Below are 25,623 nucleotides of genomic sequence, written 5' to 3'. Positions count from 1 at the left end.
GAGGATCTTTAGTTCAAAGCCAGTCTCAGGAAGTTAGTGAGACTCTAAGCAACTCAGCAAGACTCTGTCTCTAAAATATAAAAAAGGGCTGGGGATGTGACTCAGTGGTTGAGCATCCCTGGGTTTAATCCCTGGTACCAAAAAATAAAATAAAATAAAAAGTAGGGTAATAAAGGTACATTTTCATGGGCTTATTAGGAGGGATAAATTTTAAAAATATAAGTAAAATATTTTGCATATGGTTGACTTCATTAAGTGTTTAATGGAGATTATAATTATTTTTCATGTAAGGTAACTCCTTCTTCCTAGCAAACAAGACTTTATAATCTGATCTCTACCTATCTGTCCTTATCTGTCCTGTCCCATTCATAAAACCATTGAATGTTTCCCACATGGCATTCTCTTGTACATGCATCATGCATTTGTACTGTGATATCTGATTTCCCAAACATCTCTCTTCCTGCCTCCACTCCCTACTGCTTGTTGTCTTAATTCCCATAGCATCCTTTATAAATGTATATTGTAGGATTTCATACCATAAGGCAGTTATCTTTTTGCTTGTCAGTTTCCTTCATTGTTTGCCAGCTCACTGTTTATAGTGTTAGTGTCTTTTATTTTTATATTCCTGGTCCTGGTAGCTATAGGTATATAATTGAATCATTGCTAAATAAATGTTTGTTTTATTGATTGAGTAAATGAATGAATGAACAAATGAATGGAAAGAATGGAATAAAAGAAATGAAGAAACAGGAAACAGTAGTAGTTAAGGCAAAGAGTTGTACAGTCTGAGTTCATATATCAGTTCAGGTATTTATTCTCTTTGTGACAGAAAATGTACTACTTAATGTTTTTGGTGCTTTTTCCCCCTCCATATATAAAAGAGGACTAATAATAGTATTTACTTCACGGGATTGTAATAGGATTAAATGAGTTAAGATATGAATAACGCTTTGAGACATATAGTAAGCTCTGTGCATATGTGAGCTGCAGCAGTTGATACTATCACTATTACTTTTATTGTCTTCCAGATGATTTAGAACCCATAGGCATCTTTACTATCTTTATACATTTAAGTTGATTGCAAATTTTGAATATTAAGCTAATGTTCAAGTAATAAAAGTTGTTTAATATGCTCTGGATTCTTTCCTTTTACAGGGCTCTATGGAGCAAGTCAGTTCTCATTTCTTGGAGCAGACCCTTGACAAGAAACTGATGTCAGATCTCAGGGTAACTTGAATTGTTTGTTGTTTCTGAATATCTGTGAATGATATCAATGTAGCAATATGCAGAGTTGTGTTGCTTTAATTTAGCAACCCATGCAGTTGTTAAAATGTAGTAGGGTTAGGCTGGAACTGGCTTAGTGGTGGCGTGCTTGCCTGGCATGTGTGAGGCACTGGGTTTGATTCTCACCACCATGTATAAAAAAATAAAGATCTATCAACAACTAAGAAAAAAATTTTTTTAATGTAGTAGGGTTACTAGATTACATTTTAATTTAAAATCTGAGCAATTTGAACCAAATTACAAGCTACTTCATTAATTTTTTATCATAATTAGGAAATACTATATGCTGATTGTGTTTTTTTTAAATAACTTTTTTTTTAAGAAATATTTTTTTAGTTATACATTGACACAATATATTTTGTTTATTTATTTTTATGTGGTGCTGAGGATCGAACCCAGGGTCTCTCATGTGCAAGGTGAGCTCTCTACCACTGAGCCACAACCTCAGCCCTCTGTAAGATAAATTCTTTAAAGAGCTGGCAGTGTAGCTTAGTTGGTAGAGTGCCTCGCATGCACCCTGGGTTCAATCCCCAGCACCACCAAAAAAAAAAAAAAAAAAGAGATAAATTAAATTAGATAAATTTAAAAAGATAAATTAAAATGATTATATAGTTGTTATTTGTGCTTTGTTGGTAGAGTACTTATCTTGCATGCACAAGACAAGTTCTTTTTTTTTCCATTTTTTTCCCCAATATGGTTTTGTTTGTTTTGTTTCTTTTGGGTACTGGGATTGAACTCGGGAGCATTCAACCACTGAGCCACATCCCCAGCCCTGTTTTGTATTTTATTTGGAGACAGGGTCTCATTCTTTGCTTAGCGCTTTGCTTTTACTGAGGCTGGCTTTGAACTCTCTATTATCCTGCCTTAGCCTTCTGAGTCACTGGGATTACAGTCACGCATCATGATGCCCTGCTTCCATATGGTTTTCTTGAAGGGCGTGATTCTTTTCTTGCGGGGGGGGGGGGGGGGCAGCAGTACTGGAGGATGAACCCAGGTGTGTTCTTCTTCTGAGCTACTTTTGTAGTCCTTTTTATTTTTTATTTTAAGACAGGGTCTTCCTAAATTCCCCATTCTGGCCTCAAACTTGTGATTCTCCTGCCTTAGCCTCCTGAGTTGCTGGGTATATAGGCATATGCCACTATGCCTGACCCATTGCCTTGATTTGAGAGTTTACTTAAGTGGTTTTTGTTTGATTTTGGTATGGTATGTTGGCAGTGTAAGGAAGGAAATTCTTACAGCAAATGGGAAGGAATGGGTAACACATAGGTTTCTAAGATACACCATGAGGTATAAGCTTTCTGTTGTTGAATGTGACCCACATCCTTTTAGGTTCAAGTACCTATCTCCTTAGTGCTTCTGAGGTGATCAACCATGAGTTATGGATCCACACTGAGAAGATTCATAGCGGTGGATATGTGAAACAGAGTACCAGTTCATTTATTTATGATGAGAACCATAATTGCCAGGTGTACTGTATATTTACTTTTGCTAACCAGGGTATTCCCCCTTAGGTAACCTGTGTGGAAAGTGAACTTACAAGAAAGTCATTTGGTGAAGCCCAATGTTGCTCAGATTGAGCACAATATTAACATATAGAGACTTATTCTACTTTTATTTCCCATTTTTCTTCCTTCCTTTGTCTTCATTGTTGTCTTCTTCCTCCCCCTCCCCCTCTCCTCTCCCTCCCCCTTCTCTTCCTCCTCCTCCTCCTCCTTCTTCTCTTTTTTGTTTTGGGTGGCACTGTGTATTGAATCCAGGGCCTTGCATCTGCTAGGCAAGCTTTGAGCTATATCTACAGACCTTTTTATTTTGAGACAGTTTTATTAAATTGCCCAGGCAGCCCTCAAACTTGTGATTCCCCTGCCTCAGCCTCCCCAGTAACTAGTATTTCAGGCATGTTTCACCACATCTTACTTGAGACTCTTTCTTTCTTCTTCTTCTTTTTTTTTTTTTTGTTATCAGCAGTTTAGCCCAGGAACACTTAACTACCAAGCCACATCCCTTGCCCTTTAAATTTTTTGAGATAGGGTCTTCTTGCTAAGTTGCTTGGGGCCTCTCTAAGTTGCTGAGACTGGCTTTAAACTCATGATCCTCCTGCCTCGTCTCCTGAGTTGCTGATTTTACAGGTGTGTACCACTATGCCCAACTGGAGACTCATTTCTTTTTCTTTCCTTTCCTTTTATATATATATATTTAGTTGTAGATGAACACAATATTTTATTTATTTATTTTTATGTGGTGCTAATATTTGAACCCAGTGCCTCACACATGCTCGACAGGCACTCTACCACTGAGCCACAATCCCAGTCCTAGTGACTCGTTTCTAATGAAACTGAAAAACTTGTGTTCTAGAGTATGTATATTGTGTACCTATGGAAGCTTTTGCATGGTCACTTGCATTGTTTGCCTTTCTGACTTTCCCTTTCCTATATTGTTGTTATGGTAAACATAAACTTCTGCTGCTCAGCAAATTCTTTACCTATCTTCACCTTCTTTAATAAGGTAACTGAAAAAGTTTTTACAAACTTGTGATCCTTTTGTCTTATCATGTTTTTTTTTTGTGTGTGTGTGTATGTGTGTGTGTGATGTTGGGGATTGAACCCAGGGCCTTGTGCATGCAAGACAAGTACTCTACCAACAGAGCTATATCTCCAGCCTACTTTTATCTCATTTTAAGTTGAGTTTACATTTCCCTGCTCTGAATTATTGAGTAGTTTTTTAAAGTGTAACTTTTAGAGAACATTTTAATTTCCTACCTTCTCATGTTCCCAAGGTGCTCCTTAATGTTTCCTCCAGAGTCTCCTGCAAGTGGTAATTGTTGTTATCTTCTGCAGAGGAAGCGTACTGCACATGAGCGTGCCAAGGAACTTTATAGTTCAGGGGAGTTTTCCAGTGGCAGAAAGTGGGGAGATGATGCTCCTAAGGAAGAAATAGATACAGGGGCTGTGAACTTGATCGAATCAGGAGCTTGTGGAGCCTTTGTTCATGGGTTGGAAGATGAGATGTATGGTACGTATGATTGCACAGTAATAATAGTACCCATTCATTGAGTGACTGCTGTTTGTCAGGCATTGAATAGAGTGATAAACATGCATTCTTTTATTTATTTTTTATTGTTAGTCTGTGAAATACCTGTTATGAAACAGAAGAGGCTGGTGCGCGATGTGTAGTATGATATAGTGATTAAGAACATGGCTTTAGGTTTAGTCAGTGCATATTCAAATTTCAGCATTTCTATAAAATGAAGTCCTTCTGAGTTGTGAGAATTAAGTAAGGTTCAGTATATGTAAAGTGTTTGGCATAATAAATGATTTATTTATAGTGAGCACTTGATAATAAAAAATTGATGGTCAGCCAGCTAGAAAGTCATAGAAACAATTTAAATCCAGGTGTCCGACCAGAAAACCTTTAATTAGACTGTTAAAGCCTTTTTTTTTTTTTTTTCTTTTTGAGGTACTGGCGATTGAAATTGAAAGCAGGATATGTGAAACAGAGTACCAGATCTTATCCAATTTTTTAAAAAAGTTATTTGTAGTTGTCGATGATAGAATGCCTTTATTTTATTTGTTATGTGCTGTTAAGGATCGAACCCAGTGCCTCACTTGGGCTTGGCAACTGCTCTGCTACTGAGCCATAACCCCAGCCCCTCGAATTTTTATTTTTGGACATGGTCTCATTAAGTTGCCTAAGCTGGCTTTAAACTTGCAGTCCTCCTGCTTAAGCCTCCCTAGTAGCTGAGATTACATTTACATGCACAAGGTAAAGACTTTTCACCTTTGATTTTGAAAGATTTTTTTTGTGTGTGGTGCTGGGATTGATTGAACTCTGGGCCTTGTACATGGGAGGCAAGCACTCTACCAGCTGAGCTATATCCGCAGCCTAAAAGATTTTTTTTTGGGAATAAAATGCTAGATTAACAGAACCTTTCCACCCCCATCTTCTAAAGATGTTGCTTCATGTTGAAAAGTGTGTTGTCCTTTTTGTCTTTGTTCCTCTCTGTATGTAACAAGTCTGTTTTTCCTCAACTTGCTATTGGTTTTAAGCGGTTTTAAGCAATTTGATTATGAATGCCTTGATGTAGTTTTCTTATTGTTTTTTATGCTTTTGTTGAACTTCTTGAATCAAATGTAGTTTTCATTTTATTTAGAAAAATTTTAGCTAGTAGTTTTTAAAATATTTATTTTTTAGTTGTAGTTGGACACAATATCTTTATTTTATTTATTTATTTTTCTTAAAAAGCTTTTAAGAATATTCTGGTCCCAAAGCTTTTTAGAGACTCTAATTACATAAGTATTAGGTTCCTGAAGTTTTCCTGCAGCTCACTGATTTTTTTTTTTTTTTTGGTTATTGTTTTTGTTTCTCTTTTTACCCTGTGTCTTTTTTTTGAGTATTATCTATTGATTTCATCTTTCAGTTCATTAATTTTTCTTATGAAATATGTAATCTGATACTAATCTCCTACAGTATATTTTTCATCTTAGATATAGATGTCCTCTTTCGATTTTTTTTTTCCCCTGTACTACGGATTGAACCCAGGGGCACATTACTACTGAGCTATATCTCCAGCTCTTTGTTTTGGGGGGTACCAGAGATTCAACTCAGGGGCACTCAACCACTGAGCCACATCCCCAGCCCTATTTTGTATTTTATTTAGAGACAGGATCTCGCGGAGTTCCTTAGGGCCTTGCTAAATTGCTGAGGCTTGCCTTGACTTTGTAATTGTACTACCTCAGTCTTCTGAGTTGCTATGATCATAGGTATGTGCTGCTATACCCAGCTTTTAAACTTTTAATTAGAATTTGGGGAAAACATTTTTATATAATTGTCCAAGATCCTTTTGTTTGTATGCTTTCTGATTGGTTTTGATTTTTTCCCTTATTAGAGATTATATCATTCTGATTATTTTCATGTTTGGTAGTTTTTAATTGGATGCTAGGCATTTTGAATTTTATTTACTTTTTATTAGATACTGAACATAGTTTTATTCCTATACATCTTTTTTTTTAAAAAAATACCTTTATTTTATTTATATGTGGTGCTGAGGATCGAACCTAGTGCCTCCCGTGGGCTAGGTGAGAGCTCCACTGCTGAGCCACAACCTCAGCCCCCTACACATCTTCTTGAGTTTTGTTTTCGGGTATGTTTTGCTTGTCCTAATTTTAAACTTTTGTTAGGCAAGACCAGAGCAGTTGAGTCTGGGGTTTATTTTGTGCACTATTGAAGCAAAACTCTTCTGAACCAACATTAGTCATATGTTAGTTCTGACTCATTTTTTCTCTTTTCTAGGTCTTAGTTTCCCCACAAATCAGAACTTAGCTGAAGACTGGAGGGGGTCCCTTGCAAATCTTCCAAATTCTCCATTTCTTTGTGGAGTTTTCTCCTTTTGGTACTTTAATGTGTGACTTCTAGTGTGATTGGCATCCCTAGACTCCTAGCTTGGTCTTCTGAGGGAGATAATGCAGTCTGGAACTCTCTACACACTTAACTGCTATAACCACAGAGCTCACCTCATTTACTTCCTATCCCTCAAGAATCACTGTCCTTTATTGCCTGATGTCCAGTGTCTGGAATACAGTTGTTTCATATAGTCAGGTGCCATACAACAATGTTTTGGTCAACAGTAGACTTCATTGTTATTAAGATTATAAAGGAGTTGAAAAATTTCTATCTCCCAGTAAGTTCAGGATGTCCTGATCATAACACAAAGCATCACTCACATATTTATAGTAAATAAACCTATTGAGCTGCCAGTCATATAAAAGTAGGGTGCATATACTTGATAATACTTGATAATGCATATGTATTTACCATAATGTTTGTTTGTTTTTGGTACTGGTGATTGACCCCCAGGGGTACTTTACCCCAGTCCTTTTTATTTTTTATTTTGAGACAGGGTCTTGCTAAATTGCTTATGGCCTTTCTAAGTTGCTGAGGCTGGCCTTGACTTGAGATCCTCCTGCTTCATCTTCCCAAGTTGCTGGGATTATAAGCATGCACCACCAAGCAAGGCACAATACTTCATTATTCTTAAAATGTTTTTTCCATTGGGCTCTATAATTCCTATTTTTCTTTTTATATCTTGGGACATCTGCTGTGATTTGAATACAGCATGAATAGCTCCCCCAAGAATTCATATGTTGGAATCTTGGTTTCCAGATTGGCCACTATACTCTTCTTTTTATCATTATTTTAGAATATACTCCTTATTTTAAAAAAGCTTAAAACAGACCAGTAACACCCTTGTATACCTCATGTTAACTGTGCTTGTTGATTGCGTCAAAAGGCCCCGTTGAATGAGTGAGCAATACCATCTGGATTTGTGTAACATCGGCGATATTCTCAGAATGATGAGATTTATTATGATGCATTTCTCAGAACATATCCTTGTTATTAAGTGACACATAACTATGTTTTATTTTTATATTTTCCTGGGAGGATAAAGCTAGTCTTCATTACTCAATTTGGGTGCTAATAGAAATTCAATAAAGTTCTTGAGACTTCCATAATATGATGCCATACAACATGTCTAGCTCACATAGATCATAGAATATCAGTACTTTGTGGTGATTGACTCCAGCCTCCTAGTTTTCACTGAAGATAGCAGGCTTGGGGAAGTAATGTTGATAGTCCATATTTGAGAATAAATTTGTGTTGAAGACAGGGCTAGAACCCATGTCTTAACAATGCCTATAAAATAATTTACCTCAGGGGCTAGGGTTGTGGCTCAGTGGTAGTGCACTTGGTGGGCATGTGTGAGATACTGGGTTAGATGCTAAGCACCACATAAAAATAAATAAATATATAAAATGATGGTATTGTGTCCATCTACAAAAAAAAAAAAAGCTATCCTCAGAATAGAACTTAAAAGGGCAAGAATATTGTTTTTTGAGTTTTTCTTACTAGTAAATGTAAAAAAAATTTGGTTGGCCTATCCAATTTGCTTTAAGATATTTCATGTATAGTCATCCCTCCATATTCAAGGATGATTGGTTCCAGAACCCCCAAGGATAACCAAATCTGCAAGTGCTTATCACTTATATGAAAAAGCATAATATTTACCAAAAAAAAGTAAACTATAGTCATCCTTCTGTTTACTTTAAATCATGTCTAGATTACTTATAATACCTAATACAATGTAAATGCTATGCAAATAATTGGTATCCTCTATTTTTTTGGGAATAGTAATAAGAAAAAAAGGACTATATGTGTTCAGTATTGATGAAAAATTCTTTTCAAATATTTTTGACCCAGTTCGGTTCAGTACACAGATGTGGTACCCATGGATGTGAAGGGCCAACTGCATATAAAAATTAAAGCTGATTTTTTATTTCCTATGAACTTGAAACATGACTTATAATTTAAATATTATTAATTATTAAGTTCTGTCCTACTCTAAGACGTATTATATTTTGTTTCTGTTAGCATTTTTTTGCTTTGTTTAGTTTTTACAGTTGAATTTCTCTATTATTAATGTTTATGTGATTTAGTTTATAATATAGTTTCCAGTTTGTCACCAAGATTTTTTGTTGTTGTTGTTGTTTGTTTGTTTGTTTCTGCATTCTGGGGATTAAATCCAGGACATTAGCATGCCAAGCCCAGGCTCTACCACTGAGCTTTATTTACTCTCTACCCCTGTTACTAAGATTTAGTTAAAGTAACTTAAATTTGACAAGTAAGTAGATCACAACCTGGCATCAGACATGGCAGCTTTCTAATTTTATCATATTTGTAAAATTCTAGGTAACTTAGGGGTTTAGGGAACATTGCTGGGAATGAAATGGTGCCTCCTTTCATTGACTTAGATTCTAGTATAATATCATATATTTTTAGTCTTTGAATTCTTCGGCACTTGCCTTCCCTTTTGGGATATTGTACATGCAGTACAAAGAGTACCTAGGAAAAAAAAGCATTTTTGTTTCTTATGGACTAGCAACTCCTAAGGGATGGTTTTAAGGGTCATTTGTTCCAGAAAGCTGCCTCTGGATCCATTGACTGGGCTATGTACCCTTTTCTGCATTTTCTTTTGTCCTCCATGCTTTTCCATTGTAAATACTCATCACTCTATTATACCATTAGTACTTCATTTGTAAATGTTGGGAAACAGACTTGTTATATCTTCAGGGTTAAACACATAGCTAGCATGTAGCGAAGCCAGGATAGTTTTAGATTTTTTTTCTCTCTTAGGATAGCAGATTTCCTTTCTCTAAACTGGTCTTTTAAGGGGTATATGATATGTGACCAACATTCCAGAAAGTTCATTAGAAAATATGATAAAAATATAACTTATTATATATAATTGCCAGTTTGCACAGGCAGAAACAGACACCATGTTTCTTTGCTTCTGTTTGAATTGCATCAGCTCTGGTCACAATAATTATCTCGTGTAGATCAGAAGTTCCTCTGTGAATCCCTTGATGGATTTGTAAAGGTTACACATGAGTCAGTGTGGCGTCATGGATAAAACCCCAGGAAGAAGAGCCAGCAGTTAACATACTTATGTTTATCTCTGACTTGCTTTTATAATTATTGGTAATTTTGTGTTTAAATCATATTATTGTGAAGAAAATTGTTTCCTTCTGAGGAAAAGGAGTAATTCATAATTACCTAGAAAAATCTGAATCATCTCCCCTTATTGTAACTCTACTTTTAATTTGTCTATAAAGCCTCTTTTACAAAGAACAAATGATATATTTGAGTTTTAACCATAACTTCAGTTGGTTATCTTTTTAAACTATATATTTTGTTGCAGAACCATTTGAGAATCACTAGTATAAAACAACCATGTATAAAAATCTTGTGAGCATTTGCTTATCTTACTCACCTCTGTCTCCTAACATTTAGTACAGGGCCTAAAGTAGTATGTTCTGGAAATGTTTATTAGTGAGTGAACAGTAGATCACAACCTGGCATCAGACATGGCAGCTTTCTAATTTTATCATATTTGTAAAATTCTAGATAACTTAGGGTTTTAGGGGAACATTGCTGGGAATGAAATGGTGCCTCCTTTCATTGGCTTAGATTCTAATATTCCTAGATTCACTGGCTTTACTGTCACATTTTCTGAGCCTGCAAAGAGGTAGAAGAAAATGAGTCTCTGTTTTCAAAATCCATACCTATGCTTTATATGCCAGGCAGTGTGCTATATGCGTTACCTGCTTTATCTCATTTAGTCCTTACAACTGTATTAGGGAGTGGGTATTATCTACATTTAACAGATTAGAAAGTGGAGGTGCCAGAAAGTTAAGTTCAAGATCATCTTCCTAATTGGTGGGGGGATCACTTTCCATAATTTGCTTTGGAACCTCTGTCATCTAGAGCATATACTTTTTGGGGGATGGGTACTGGGGACTGAACTCAGGGGCACTTGATCACTGAGCCACATCTCTACATTCCAGCCCTATTTTTTATTTTATTTAGAGACAGGGTCTCACTGAGTTGCTCCGTGCCTCACTTTTGCTGAGGCAGGCTTTAAACTTGAGATTCTCCTGCCTCAGCCTCCTGAGCCACTGGGATTACAGGCGTGCACCACTGCGCCTAGCTAGGACCATGTACTCTTTTTTATTTTTATTTTTTAATAATTTTTAGTTGTTGATGGACTTTTATTTTTATTTATTTGTATGTGGTGCTGAGAATCGAACCCAGTGCCTCACGCATGTTAGGCAAGCGGGCTACCACTGAGCCCCAGCCCCAGCCCATGACCATGTACTCTTAACCATGCAAAATGCTAGTGTAAAATTAATAGACCCCTGGACTGGGGTTGTGGCTCAGCAGTGGAGCGCTCACCTAGCACATTGGAGGCCCTGGGTTTGATCCTCAGAACCACATAAAAATAAATAAAATAAAATGATTGGGTCCAACTACAACTTAAAAAAATTAAACATTAAAAAAAATTAACAGACCCAGTACTACTCTTATCTCTTTTTTCACTCACTTTGAGGCCAGTTAATTTATTCTGCTAAATCTTATCTATAAAAAGAGAATAATTGTATCTAGTCTATTTTACTTTTTTTTTTAATACCCCTCAGTTCTGGGGATTGAACATAGGGGAGTTCTATTACTGAGTTACACCCCCTGCGCCCCCTCTTTTTAAAAGAATTTCTTTTTTAGTTGGACACGATACCTTTATTTTGTTTATTTATTTTTTTATGTGGTGCTGAGGATTGAACCCAGTGTTTTACACATGCTAGGCAAGCAGTGAGTCACAACCCCAGTCCCACCCCGGCCTTTTTTAAAATTTTGAGTCAGAATCTTGCTAAGTGCCAAGGTGGACCTTAAATTTTCAGTCCTTCTGCATCAATTTCCTGAGTAGTGAGGATTACAAATATGTGTCACTACATCTGGCTAGCCTATTTTAATCTTAATAATGATGATCCGATTGCTTAATACCCGACTTTTCAAAACATACTTCCCTGTGGTTGGAATACTGTGATAGGACAACTTAGTTTTAAAGAAATTCAGTTAATTTTGGCAAATGTGTGACTTAATGACATACATATGGAGTCAGATTTAAACCATAGTTCTTGTGACTCCAAAGTCCATACCTTTAAACATGAAGGTAGCATTGAGGAGATTTCACAGGGAGCATTTGTAGAGAGTTTGTAGAGAGTGAAAGACAGCAAAGGGATCCATCTTGGATTTTCTCCATGTTCTTAAGTTGATGTGTAGTTTCATTTGTCATCTTTTATTTTTTCTTTTTTCTATAGAGGTTCGCATTGCTGCTGTAGAGGCTCTCTGCATGCTGGCTCAGTCTTCACCCTCTTTTGCTGAGAAGTGCCTTGATTTCCTGGTGGACATGTTTAACGATGAAATTGAGGAGGTGCGTCTACAGTCCATACATACCATGAGAAAAATCTCTAATAACATTACCCTCCGGGAAGATCAACTTGACACTGTTCTGGCTGTGTTAGAGGTGAGCACTTCCAGTTTGTTAGTCATTTCTTCCATCAAATTTCTACTGACACTCACTCCTCTCCTTTTAAAACCAGGTATTTTACTAGGTATTGGTAAGTATATCTAAATATCTGGCAGCACAGTTCTGCCCTCTCAACATGTCCCACTCCCAAGATGGAGGAAACTGACAATTAAACAGGAATTTGACATAAACTTGATATTGCTATGATCAGGAAAGGACAGGGTGCCCTGAGAATATAAATGTTATCTAAACTGAATCAGCTGACTTGAGGTTGGAGATAAAGAAAAGAAACAAAGTGCTGCAGTGGATACTTGAAGGAAGAAAGAATAGGAGGTATTTCTTACAAGGAAGGAGTGATATTGGTGTTGGAGTGGAAGGGAGCAATGCCTCTATATCCAGTTTTAAGGGAGTGTATGATGTATTCCAGGAATTAAAAGGAGTTCATTGTAGTGGTTGCATAGTTGAAGAAATAGAAGAGCTTTTTATTTTATTTTATTCTTCTAGTGAATCATAGGCTGTTGCAGCAGGAAGATGTCTTAGAGATTAGTTCAACCCTATAGTTTCATAGAGAATAAAGTAATCTGAGGTCTTATAGCCATTAAGAGGCTGTGCCAGGTTATGCACATAGGATTACTTTCCAGACTGTACAACTGTATGCAGTTCTTGGGTTATTTATTAAAGAGTGTAGATTTTATTTGCAAGTACTGATTTTAGTTTCTAAGTATTAATAAGTGAGATTTGACCTTAGGTCTTCCCACATACAAAAGCAATAGTAATTGAGTGCTTAGTTATTAGCAAACTTGTTTCAGATTTCTGCTGTGTACCTCAGAAAATAGATTGAATGCTTTGATTTTTGAGGTCCCTATAATTCTCCCAGTTGCTTAGGTCTTCTGTGAAATTTTTTTTTCCAAAATTATACATCCTTATTTGTACTTTTCATGTATTTTTCCCTAAGAGAGTGTTTATATTCCATGTATTGTTTCTCATGGGTGGTTTGTATAATGTAACTCCTCTTTTCCTTTTTAGCTTTCTTTCCCACCATTTCTCAACTTTAATCTGTAGTTACTTCTCTACACATTCTTTCCCTCATCATTTTTGCCTTTAGTGTAATTCTTCTTTTCTGCTTGCAAAATTGCCCTTTCCACTAGCTGACTTTGCTTCTTCCCACAGTCTACATTAGGCAACAGATCCAGGAAGCCTTCCCTACCCATGAGTCTCATTCTTGGGAGGGCTAAATGCTACTCCTCTGTGATATCTCATTTAGACCCCTCTAGCATTTGTTAGGAATTCTGTATTACACAAGATTGTGACCTGCTGGAGGGGGCAGGGTCCTATCTTCTTTCTTTTTTTTTTTTTTTATTCCCAGTACCTTACAGCATCTGAATAAATGAAGTGCTTAGTAAATAATTGCTAAGTAGCAATAATATGTATAGATATAAACTCTTTGAGTTGGAATTCTATTTAAGAATTTAAACATATATAAACTTACTGTTTCTTTTGTGTGTATGTGCGCTTCTGGGATTGAACCCAGGGCCTCACACGTGCTAGGTAAGCACTTTACCACTGAACTACATCCTCAGCCCTTTTAATTTTGAGAGAGGCTCCTGCTAAGTTGTCCAGGCTGGCCTAGAACTTGTGATCCTCCTGCTTCAGCCTCCAGAGTAACTGGTATTATCATTGCTTTGAACCTTAGTTAGCTCACCCTTCCACCTGGAATTTGCTGGGGTCTTTTTGTTGGTGTTTTTTTGTTTTGTTTTGTTTTTTGTTTTGGGGGGGATGTTGTTTGATTTTTGTTTTTACTATGCTGAGATACTATCCTGACTTGAAGAATTATCCAACAAACACTGTGTACTGGAATTATAGTGGTGTCAAAAACAGACAGGGGTCCTGCTTTGGAACTTCTATGCCAAAGAAAGGTACAATGAAAAAGCAAAATGGTTTTAAATAAGGATAAACCTTGTGCAGAAGATAAACAATATGATAGAAGAGGGGGAAATTTCACTGTAAATAAAGTGGTTGGTAAAGATTTTCTGAGGATATGATGTTTGAATTGATTCTTGAATGACAAAGAGCAGCCAGTAACTTGAAGATTGAGGGAAGAAACTACAGGAAAAGGCAATAGCTAATGGAAAGATTCCTGGGGATACCTGAGGTCTGGTATGTTTCCATAATGGAGAGTAAGAAAGCCAGTATGGTTTGCATATACAGAAAAAGATGGAAATGTAGTATGAGATGAGGTCTGGGAGTAGATAAGGAGAAGACAAGTCTAAAGCTTTGTAGGCCATTATAAGATGTTTGGATTTTATTCTAAGTGTTATGGGGAACCCTTGGAGAAGTTTGTGAAGAGGATTGACTTGACATGTCAATTTGTCTTCCCCACCTTTTTGGGGGATACTGGGAATTGAACCCAGTTTTACCACTGAGCTACGTTCCCAGTCCCTTTGATTTTATTTTTTAATTTTGAGACAAGCTCTTACTAAATTGCCCAGGCTCTCCTTGAACTTGCCATCCTCTCACCTAAGCTTCCTAAGTAACTGGGATTACAGGCATGCGCCAACCACCATGCATGGCCCAACATTTCTCTTTCTTGAAATATTCTTGAAATTCATATAGGTTGACTCTTTACCTCATTCAGTCACTTAGTACATATTTATTGAGTACCAGGCCCATGTGTATTATTTTATTTCTCATATTTTGTCATGTATGGCAGGTTTTGTGTATTTGTTTTATCTCCCTGATGAAATTATTAGCTCTGTAAATAAAGGTCCAATAGTGACAATATGATACCTTTTACTCTATTTTTTTTTACTCTATCCCATAAGTGGTTACTTATGTGTAGTGCATGCTAGTAAATATTTTTTAAATAAATCTACACAACTTGATTATATAATTGGGAATTAGACTGTTCTTAAGAACACAAGTCAGAATAGCTAAACTTTGGAGCCAACCTAGATGTCCTTCAGTGGATGAATGGATAAAAAAAAAATGTGGCATTTATACACAATGGAATATTACTTAGCACCAAAAAAGAACAAGATAGCATTTGCAGGTAAATGGATGGCATTAGAGAAGATTATGCTAAGTCAAGTTAGCCAATCCCAAAAAAACAAATGCTGAATGTTTTCTCTGATTTAAGGGGGATGACTCAAAGTGGGGTAGGGAGGAAGAGCATGGGAGGAAGATTATTTCTAGATAGGGAAGAGCGGTGGGAGGGAAAGGGAGGGAGAAGGGGAATAGTAAGGATAATGGAAAGTGATGATCATCATTATATAAAATACATGTATGAAGATTTGAATTTGGTATCAACATACCTTATATACAAACAGAGTTATGATAAATTATGGTATATATGTGTATTAAGAATTGTAATGCAAAAAAAAGTACATGTATAATGGCAGAATTTGGCGTGAACATACTTTATATACAGAGTTACAAAAAATGTACTATAAATGAGTAATAATGAGTGTAATGTATTCCACTATTGTTATGTATGTAAAAAGTAAAAAAATAAATAAAGAAGAACACAAGTCAGGGGCTAGGCATGGGGCTCAGTGGCAGAGCGCTTGCCTAGCTTGTGCAAGGCACTGGGTTCAATTCTCAGCACCACATATAAATAAATGAATAAAATAAAGGTTCATCAACATCTTTTAAAAAAAGAGTATATAAAAAAAAAGAACACAAGTCAGTTTTTTTTTTTTAAATCACTTTAAAACTATTTTTCCAGTACATCAGTATAGCTAGCTGTCTACTCTTGGCAGTGGAGATTTGTTCATTTGGGAAATATTGTATCCTGTGGTTATGTTCACAGCATTTAGAGCTGAGCAGATCTGAGTCAACTTATTAGTCCCTATCTTTGCTCCTTCCTTTTTCCTTTTGTTTCTTTGATATTTCTTGACCACTTGGTATGTTCTAGGCAGGACTCCAGGAGAGGATACAATTATGAGCACAAGTGATGGGCTCTATTCTCATGGACTTTACAATGTAGACACTAGGAAGATAGTGACACACAAAAAAAAGCTTCAGTAATAAGCTAAGATTATGGTAGAAATTAGGTTCTATGGGAATATATCAGAGGAACTTGGTCCTTTAAAGTAGTACAGCAATCAGGAAAGGATTCTAAAGATGAGCCCAAAAAAGAAGGACTTGGGCACTAACTTGGCAGGAAGAGTTGAAAGTGTGAGGTGGAAGAATATTCTTGGAGGAGCAGCAGATGTAGAAGATCTGTGGTGGTAGGAAAATGGCCTAGTTGGAGACCAAAAGAGGGTTGTGCCTCTAGAATAAAGAACTAGTACAGATGTGGTGAGGATAGGCTGGAGGGGGAAGTGAGGCCAACTTTATGAAGAGTCTTAAAAGTCACCTCCTACTGTTTACTCATTGTTTGCTTTGGCCATGGTGGCTTCCATGCTATTTTCACACATGCTTCCACTTAATGGCCTTCATGCTTGCTGTTCTTTTGATTATTCTGTATAGAACATCCCACACACCCTAGCTCTCTTTCCCTTCTTAGCTTGTTGTTTTTCATAGTTGCAATGAGGCTCTTATACTGTTGGCATCATGATTGAGTTCCAGACAGGAAGAAAAAGAAAGGACAAAGAGTAAAAGGGGGCAGGGCTACTGTAGCTGGTCCCCCTCCTTTTATAAAATATTTTTTTAGTTTTTGATGGACCTTTATTTTATTTATTTATATGTAGTGCTGAGTATTGAACTCATTGTCTCACACATAGTAGGCAAGCACTCTACCACTGAGCCACAACCCCAGCCTATGGCTGACCCTTTTTAAAATCAATAAAATGAGAGGGTTTGTTTGTTTGTTTGTTTGTTTGTTTGTTTGTTTTTTAAGGAATTTCAGCCAGTAAATTTCTGAATACTTTGTTACATGGTCACCCTTGGAAGATAGCTTGGCAGTAGGGTATGGTAGATGGAGCCTGGGGTTTATTAAGTGACTACATTTAAAATTACTTTTTTTTTTCCTTTTTTTTTTTTCTTTTAAAGGATTCATCCAGAGATATTAGAGAGGCTCTTCATGAACTTTTATGCTGTACTAATGTTTCAACCAAAGAAGGCATTCATCTTGCGCTGGTAGAGCTGCTGAAAAATTTAACCAAGTACCCTACAGATAGGGACTCCATATGGAAGTAAGGACTTTTCCCTCATTTACTTATCACATTCCAAAATGTGATAAACATACAGTGTTGACATTATTTGAATGATCATTATTGATTGAGGATATAGCACTCAATTTTGCCTTTAATTTAGAAATCTCAGCAGAACACAGTGGTACATGCCTAAAATCTTAGCAACTTGGGGTTTAAGGCAGGAGGATAGTACATTTGAGACTAGTCTGGGCAACTTAGTGAGACCCTGTCCCAAATTAGGCCTGGGATGTAGCTTAATGTGTGTCCCTGGATTTAATCCCTAGATCCAACAAAAAGCAAAAATAAAAAATAAGTTTAGAAACCTCATTCTACATAACCAAACTCTCAGGAGTCTGATTCCTAAAATGAATATCAATTTTAAGTTATTTATTATTTTGTTCTTTCATCTGCCTAGCTTGCTGCATGCTGACTATGCCAGGTTCCGTGGTAGATTTTATAGTTACAGAGAAGAGTCTTATTAGATTTCCTTTTTCTCCTATATATTTTGCACAGTATTATAACCATCATTATCAAGATTAGAGGCAGGCTGACACTTGATCTGCAGACACGGAATGATAATCATTTTCCTCCTAATAATATCTTGTTTTGCTAACTGTTATCAGATTGTTAGTACTAGTCATAAACTTCTATTTGAAGAACTGCTTACATACATGTAATATAAAATGTGTGTTATGGGTGTTTCACATATTTAAATGGACTTTTTGGACGAAATAACTCCAACAGTGTACAGTTTATTGATTTTCAAAAAAATTTGTTACTTAAAGTAGAAAAATTTTGGTTTAAACCAGGTATTTGGAAGATATATATCTATATGTATGTATATATGTATGTATCTATCTTAAGAGATTGTGTGTGTGTGTGTGAGAGAAAGAGAGAGAGAGAGAGAGAGAGAGAGAGATATTGGGGATAAAACCTAGGGCCTTGTGCATATTTGACAATAGCTCTACCACAGAGCTACATTCCCATTTCTCTAGAAGATATATTAAAAGAAAATATATTAAAAACTAAAAATATCATGGGAGTTTGAGTCTTGCTCTAGGCAGCATTTTTGATATCTGGTTTTCTTTTTTGCCATTTGTTCATGTTTGTACAGTCTCCTATAGCTCAATTAAGTATACATTTATTAATTGTCTTCAGGTAGCACTCAGTCATTTGAGGTGAGGCAGATGTAGTGGGGATACACATCTCTGTCAGTAATTGTAGTTCTGCAGAGGCACAGAAGGAATGATTAGTTCTGCTTGATGAAAGGCATTTTTCTAGTAATAAAATAAGATTTGTGGATATTTGGCCACCTATAATATATACCTAAGATTGTCTTTATTGGGTGATTGTAGGTCAAATAGTTTAACGATGTAGTGTTCCAAAATATTTTAGTTACCTATTCTAATTATCATTTAGTTTTCATCTCTTCCCATGAATGATGGCTTTGTTTAGAAATATTAAAAGAGAATATGATAAAGGAGTAAAAGAACAATCAAGAGTGGTGTGCTAAAGATGCATAAAGATGCATAAAGAAAAGTTTTGAAGGAGGTAGTTTGTTTTGTTTGTCTCTCTAATCCACAAATGCTTACTGAAGACTTGTAACCCAATAACTATGGTAGGTACTATGGAGATTTTAAAACTGGAGACCCAGTCCTCAAATAGCAGAAAGAGAGAGAAATAAGAACTATATAGATAGGAAGGTGGATGAGACAGTAAAAATTAACTTATTAACAAGCCAGAATTAAATATGGGTAGCTACAGGGATCCAATAATAGCATTCGTGTTTCCCACTTGAGTTCTGAATAGAACTGGGGAGAAAATAAAGGAATGACCTGGAGCCAAACTGCAACCTTTACATTGTGTCCTAAAACACAGTGAGTAAAAGGATTTAGAGTAGCCAGAATATTAAAGAGTTGATTTCTTTTTACATAGAAGTAAAACATCAGGTTAAGAAGAGTATTCTTCCTAGCAAGATTCAGTGCTTTGGTTGAAGATGCCTTTCATACCTCAGGTAGTCATAAATTTATTCATGGTATTCATTTTATCTCTTTTGCTGATCTACCTACTCTCCAGTCCCTGGTGAAGTATCATCTGCTATGTGATGTTTTCTCTGATTTTAATAATCTCTTCTACCTTTTCCAGGTAGAAAGTAGAGTGTCTTTCATTTGATAGTTCATTACCTTTGTAGTGCTATTTCTGAATCTATGTTCAGAAGCACATCCCAGGAAAAATCAATGTCTGAAAGACCAGTGTTGAAAAGAAAGACTATTCAGTGACCAAAGAATGAAGAAGAGGGAGCTTTCTTACAGTTCAGCTTCTCAGCTCCAGAGGGTTGAGATGGGACAGTTATAGGATAGGAATAATGAGGAAGGGGGGTAGGCTAATAAAGTGGAGAAATATTCCATTCTTTTCTGGGGAGATCTTCCAGGAGTTCATGTGTCACCTTTGTTCAGTCCTTTCACAGTTTAGTATGTCCAGACATGGTGGCCGGTAGGTTGTCTTAGCCTTGAAGGATAAGACTAAGCACGTCTGGGTCAAGTTAACCCTATGTTATGGTTTTGGACAAAACATTTATCAAATGATCAATATGTTTACATGCAGAGCTGAGTAGAATCTCACCCAAAGGTAAGGCAACAAAAGAGACAGACACAATATGAAGACAGAGATGCTCAACTTTTCTTCTTGTTCCAGTTACTCACTGAACATCTTTGAGCCCAAGTGAAGTTAGTGTTTTAGCAAAAGTAACCTTTAGGGCTGGGGTTGTAGCTCAGTGACAGAGCACTTGCCTAGCACGTGTGAAGCACCACTGGGCTCTACTGCACATAAATAAAATAAAGGTCTGTCAACAACTAAAAAAATATTTTAGAAAAAGGTGACCTTCAGGCTCCTGAAGAATAACCTAGGTAGCCATCATCATCATCACCCACATGTCAAAGGCATTATCTACAGCAAAGCTACTGGGAAACTAATAAGCATGCCTTCCTGCATGACCTCCATAATTGGTGATTTTTAAGTTAATTAAGAGCAAGTGAAGCTAGAGGGTTTATTTGGACTTTTCCCCAGTTACAATAATGTTCGTCTTTACTGCAGATTATAAACTCAATGAGGACTTCTGTCTTCATTGTTGAGATTTGTAGTTCTTGTCAATTCAGTACAACTTTTAAACCATAATTTAACAAATAAATATAATAAAATACACAGTTACCTCACTTGTATAATTCTGTATAGCTTGTAAAGGGTTCTCATGTGGTAATGACTAACATTTAGTTCTTACCATATGACAAATACCTTGTTAAATACTTTACATATTTTTTCTCTTAATCTTCATAACAGCTTTATAAAGAATTTTTTTTTAAAAAATATTTTTTAGTTGTTGATGGACTTTATTATTTATTTATTTATATGTGGTGCTGAGAATCAAACCCAGTGCCTCACACATGCTAAGCAAGTACTCTACCACTGAGCTACAACCCCAGCCCCTATGAGGAATTTTTTAAATCCCATCTTCTAGACAACAGAACTACCAGTCCAAGGCTACACAGTTTCAAACCAGGTCTTTAATTTTTCAGAACTCCACCCAAGATATCAGTTAGACTCATATCTTTTGACTGCAAGTGAAAAAAAAAACTGATATGAGACATCTTGAACAATAAAGTCTCATTTTTTACATAACAAGAAGGTTGACTTTAGGAATGATCATTGGACAGCTTAACAGGATTAACACCTGATTGATTTCTCTATAGTTCTTGCTTTTACCTCATAGTTGCAAGATGGCTGCTTCATAAGACAACTCTAAGTACAGAAAGGAAGGAACATTTCTTTTCATGCATTTCCCTTTTTATTTGGTTAGAAAAACATTCTTGAGATGTCCCCCAGCAGACTTCCCCTCTTGTTCCCTTGACTAGAAATGGGTTACTTGCCTCTCAGCAGACAATCACTAGAAAATGAGAAGGGGGATTGCCACTGTGTTTTTAGACCAAACCCTTGGGCTGTGTTTACCTTCTCTGACCAATTTGCAGTCTTCCTGTTACCTGAAGAAAATCAGGGATCTCTTGGCAAGGAAAGTGAGGGAAATAGCTGTTGGTTAAATGGTTTAAATAACTAGTAATATCTACTATACCACCTCTTTTGTCTTCATAATAATCTTTTTTTTTTAATAAATGAATTAACCGAGTTCCAGAATAATTGGATGACTTGAGAATTTCTAATTCCAAATCACATTTTCTGATTCTAATTCCTGGTACTTTCTAAAGTCACTTATTAATTTATTGAAGTGGGTTTTTGTTTGTTTGTTTCAGGTGCTTGAAGTTCCTGGGAAGTCGGCATCCAACCCTGGTGCTTCCTTTGGTGCCAGAGCTGTTGAGCACCCACCCATTTTTTGACACAGCTGAACCAGATATGGATGATCCAGCCTGTATCCTCTGTGCTTATGATGGGTCCCACTGACTTGACTGGCCACTTTGGAATCTGTTTACAGTGTAGCTGTAGTGATCTTGGTGTTTTTTTGTGTGTGTGTGTGTCGGGGGCAGGGAGGAAATCGAACCCAGGGCCTTGTGCATTTGAGGCACGCACTCTACCAACTGAGCTATATCCCCAGCCCTAGTGGTCTGGGTTTTGATTTTTCTATTTCCTTTAGATAAAGAGTTATGTCTGAGAAAGCCTGGTGGTTATTAGTCTCAGCTTTCATTTTTAGTTTCACAGTAATTTTTTTGCCATTAATTTAGCATCTACTACAGTCTACATACTCATTAAATGTTTTATACACTTTATCACTGTTCTTCTAAACAACGTTGCAAGGAGGAAAACAGTTTATAGATGAGGAAACAGGTGTATAGAGTTTAAATGACTCTTAAGAAGCAGATCTGAGATTTAAAGCCAGAAATCTAATGTTAAAGCCTGTGCACTTTCCCCTGTGTCTTACACTGTGTTTAATTTGATCTGCAATAAGGGAGACAATGCCCTAAGCTAGTCTGCATGATTACTCTGTTTCTAATACATAATTAAACCCAGTGCCTCACACATGCTAAGCAAGTGCTCTACCACTGAGCCACAACCCCAGCCCCTATGAGGAATTTTTTAAATCCCATCTTCTAGACAACAGAACTACCAGTCCAAGGCTACACAGTTTCAAACCAGGTCTTTAATTTTCAGAACTCCACCCAAGATATCAGTTAGATTCAACTGGTTTGTGATAGCCTCCTGCAAAATACTATGGGACTGGATTGTTTCTGGTAATGGGAATACATTCACATTAGCATATCCATTCTCTCCTAGGGTTCCTTTTGCTCTATGAGCAGATCCATGAGGTTTAGGGATATTTGTTGAAACACACGGATCAGCCAGATTCCTGGCTGTTAAATGAAGGTATCTGTTGTTTTCCCCTTAATTCCTTTTGTTTCCTTTCATAGTGAGTTTGAGAATATTTTTTAAAGCTTTATATAATTGATACATTAAATAATGCCTAACTATGTGTGTTTCATCTAAGAAAGAACTTATGAAGGTGTATTAATTTGAAAATTCTTCAGAGAGGACTTCTGGGCTAAGTCTTATCACTAATCTCAGAAGACATTTCGAAGTGCTCTGAAATCTAAGGCCCTTTCATATTAAAAAAAATACACATGCGCGCATACACACACACACACACACACACTCCTACACACTCCTACACACTCCTTGGGGAATTCCACCTTTATGTGTATGTAAAAAGCACCAATCAAAAATAAATAAACGGGGCTGGGGTTGTGGCTCAGTGGTAGAGCGCTCGCCTAGCACGTGTGAGGCCCTGGGTTCGATCCTCAGCACCACATAAAAACAAAATAATGTATCCACATAAAACTAAAGATACATAAATAAATAAATATTTTTAAAAACCAAATAAACAAAATAAAGGTATTTTAAAAATAAATAAGTAAACGGGGGCTGGCTGTAGTTCAGTGGCAGAGCATTTGACTAGCATGTGTATGGCACTGAGTTCAATGCTTAGCACTGCTTAAAAATAAAACAAATAAAATAAGGGCATTCTGTCCAAATAAACTACAATTTTTTTTTTTAAATAAACAGTAGAGGAAGAATAGGGGAGAGAGGAGGGAAGGGAAAAGTTGGGGAAAGGAGACTGAAATGGAGTAAATCAACTTCCACGCATGTATGACTTTGTCAGAATGAACCCTACTGTGATGTATAACTATAATACCCTAATTAAAAAAATTTTGAAGCCTATTTTGGGAAGATTCTTTGTGGTTGGAAGATAATATTGCTTATGAATTAAATTTGACTAAGTAACAAGAGATTGCCCCCAAATTTAGCTTAAACAAATTAGTATGTTCATTTTTCTCCAATGCAAGAAGAATCTGGAGGTAAAACTAAAAGTGTTCAGTCCTGTTCCATATTATAGCAGCTTCCATATTATTCTTGGTGATCCAGACACCTTCTTTTCTGCCACTTTTAGTTGTCCAAGATTGTGCTTACAACACTTATTTATCAGGTCCAGGTTCTAGGAAAGATAGAGGCTAACTGGAATAAAATTCTATTAGTTAGGAAAAAGGAAGGGTAAATATTAGGTAAGCACCTTTTAGTCTCTGCCATAGGGAAACATGGAGGCTTTAAGGCATATTTATCTTTTGATTTCTAATTTTTCTCCCATTATAAAATTTGTAGAAAGAAAAGCCAAAGTTATGAAAAGAAGGAACTTCATATTTAAACACCTAAAGTTCTACTAACCAAAGTGATCCTTTTTTCTTTCTTTTTTTTGAGATGATGCCTTGCCATGTTGTCTAGGCTGGTCTTAAACTCTTGGTTCAAGTGATCCTCCCACTTCACCTCCTGAGTTGCTGGGTCTGCATGCACATGCTACAGCACCCAGAGCAAAATAATATATTATTATTTTGATGAATTTCTTTCTTTTTTTTTCTTTTTGTAAAGTTTGGGGTTGTAAATTTGCTCTTGTTATTTTATCACGGTTTATTTCATCAACAAATATTTGAAAATAGTTAGCCACTGCCATGTCCTCTTTTTAAAAAACAGCCTGCTTTTTTAAAAACGTATAATGAAAAATATACAATATTGTAGATTCTTTATAAACACTGTGTGTGTGTGTGTGTGTGTGTGTGTGTGTGTGTGCGTGTTTATTTTTTGAGAATAGGGTCTTGTTGCTTAGTTAGGGTCTCACTAAGCTGCTGAGGCTGGCTTTGAACTTGTGATCTGCCTGCCTCAGCCTCCTGAGCTGCTGGGATTATAGACCTGCACCAACGTATCTGGCAGCACTCATAATACTTGCAGTGCCTAGTACCGAACTATTATCCAAAGGGGTTGTGCCAGGATATATTTTAATAGGCAGTATACCTAGACTTTATATCTTTTTATACACTCAGTAGCATTGGGCATTTAAAAAAAAAAAAAACTTTGGGAATTGGGGTATGGGTGGAGTCTGGGAATGTATCTCCTTGTTTGAATTTGCTTTTCTTTAATTATCAGAAAATCATAGTCTCTTAGAGGGAATTTGGGTACTGGGAAGTGGGGGTGCCAGATTTTGGCCAAGCTCAACTTTTTATACTTGCAAGCTTCCTTAACCCACTTAACCATCAGACATTGCAGTTTTGGTGCTTATTTTCAATGCTGCTAAAACCTGTCCAACAATGCCAGCATTATTCTCAGATCACACCTTCAGACACTATGCCTACCTCCGAGATAGTCTTTCTCATCTTGTTCCTGCCTTGAGGGTATGTTGAAAACATCTCCTTGCTTTTGATTTTTTGGTGCTTTGTGGTTATTAAACAGCAGAGAATTGACTTCATATTCTCTGGAAACTCATTCATTTATTCTCTTTTTTGCTTCTATATTCTTTTTTTAGGTAAGCACATTTTAGTCTCTGCCATAGGGAAACATGGAGGCTTTAAGGCATATTTATCTTTTTTTTTTTAAGAGAGAGTGAGAGAGGAGAGAGAGAGAGAGAATTTTTTTTAATATTTATTTTTTAGTTCTCGGCGGACACAACATCTTTGCTGGTATGTGGTGCTGAGGATCGAACCCGGGCCGCACGAATGCCAGGCGAGCGCGCTACCGCTTGAGCCACATCCCCAGCCCACATATTTATCTTTTAATTTCTAATTTTTCTCCCATTATAAAATCTGTAGAAAGAAAAGCCAAAGTTATGAAAAGAAGGAACTTCATATTTAAACACCTAAAAGTTTTACTAACCAAAGTGATCCTTTTGCTTCTATATCCTTTTTTTTGTTTTTTTCCCTGTTGTTGTTTGCTTGTTTTTTGGGCAGTGCTGGGGATCAAACCAGGGTA

At 36.5% G+C, this 25,623-nt stretch overlaps 1 protein-coding gene across 2 annotated transcripts in view; it reads left to right on the top strand.

Annotated features, from left to right (window-relative positions):
- Positions 1 to 25,623, top strand: part of Ints4 (integrator complex subunit 4) — a 112,085-nt gene that overhangs the window by 47,172 nt on the left and 39,290 nt on the right. For both annotated transcript variants that reach the window (XM_013357721.4, XM_005323242.5), the window contains exons 9-14: positions 1,156 to 1,227; positions 4,119 to 4,293; positions 11,988 to 12,193; positions 17,189 to 17,331; positions 21,633 to 21,748; positions 24,916 to 25,049. In XM_013357721.4, the coding sequence (XP_013213175.1) occupies positions 1,156 to 1,227; positions 4,119 to 4,293; positions 11,988 to 12,193; positions 17,189 to 17,331; positions 21,633 to 21,748; positions 24,916 to 25,049 (846 nt within the window). The remainder of the gene's footprint in view (positions 1 to 1,155; positions 1,228 to 4,118; positions 4,294 to 11,987; positions 12,194 to 17,188; positions 17,332 to 21,632; positions 21,749 to 24,915; positions 25,050 to 25,623) is intronic.

Source organism: Ictidomys tridecemlineatus, chromosome 4 (genome assembly GCF_052094955.1).
Source record: "Ictidomys tridecemlineatus isolate mIctTri1 chromosome 4, mIctTri1.hap1, whole genome shotgun sequence".
NCBI classification, from domain to species: Eukaryota; Metazoa; Chordata; class Mammalia; order Rodentia; family Sciuridae; genus Ictidomys; species Ictidomys tridecemlineatus.
This window is presented reverse-complemented; position numbering and strand designations above follow the sequence as displayed.